We start from the raw sequence: 720 nt of genomic DNA, 5'->3' as shown, positions 1-720 counted from the left end.
GGGTGTGGAGAGCAGTGCCTGGAGTGGGGCTGGCTGGGCAAAGGGGAAGCAGTGGGCAGTGAGGACAAGGTGGTGTCTCTGGCCCCTCCAAGTCCAGGGCACCTCTGGGAAAAGTGTGATGTTTGGTTGGGATATCTATTCCTGCTCAAAACACGTTCTTTCTGCCCGTGTCTTTCAGGCTCAGCTCTCTCACACACAAAGATGTCTTGCTACGACCTGTGCCCACCAAAGACCAGCGTGGCCGTCCCTCAGCCCATCGCTGAGAGCTGCAACGACCTGTGCACCCGCCAGTGCCCCGACTCCACGGCCTTCATCCAGCCACCCCCCGTCATGGTCACCTTCCCCGGCCCCATCCTCAGCTCCTTCCCCCAGCAAGCCGTGGTGGGCTCCTCTGGAGCACCGGCCTTTGGGGGCAACCTGGGTCTGGGGGGCCTCTATGGTGCCGGTGCCACCCAGGGCTCGGGGGGCCTCTGCACCTTTGGCAGAGCCTACGCTGCTCCTGCCTGCAGCCCTTGTGTCTTGCCCCGCTACAGCAAGAAGCTCTGGGACACCTGTGGGCCCTGCTAGACCCACACCCACACACACCAGAGACCCTGGGACAACTCAGCCTCAGTCTTCCTCTTCTTTATCCCCTCCTCCTACTCTCTACATGCTGTGTATTTGCTCTGCTCCGGCTTGTGCCCAGATGCGCAGCTCCACCATCATCCCACAGGGCACTTT

At 61.5% G+C, this 720-nt stretch overlaps 1 protein-coding gene across 1 annotated transcript; it reads left to right on the top strand.

The window, feature by feature from the left end:
• The first annotated feature begins 188 nt into the window (after positions 1-188).
• On the top strand, positions 189-572 carry LOC106900100 (scale keratin-like). Its single transcript, XM_014962088.1, has one exon. The coding sequence runs from the start codon at positions 202-204 to the stop codon at positions 565-567; it is 366 nt and encodes a 121-aa protein (XP_014817574.1). The 5' UTR covers positions 189-201; the 3' UTR covers positions 568-572.
• The last annotated feature ends 148 nt before the right edge of the window (positions 573-720 follow it).

The sequence above is a fragment of the Calidris pugnax genome, unplaced genomic scaffold (genome assembly GCF_001431845.1).
Source record: "Calidris pugnax isolate Ruff unplaced genomic scaffold, ASM143184v1 scaffold1264, whole genome shotgun sequence".
In the NCBI taxonomy this organism is placed as follows: Eukaryota; Metazoa; Chordata; class Aves; order Charadriiformes; family Scolopacidae; genus Calidris; species Calidris pugnax.
Note: the sequence above shows the minus strand (reverse complement) of the source record. Positions and strands in the feature narration are given on the sequence as shown.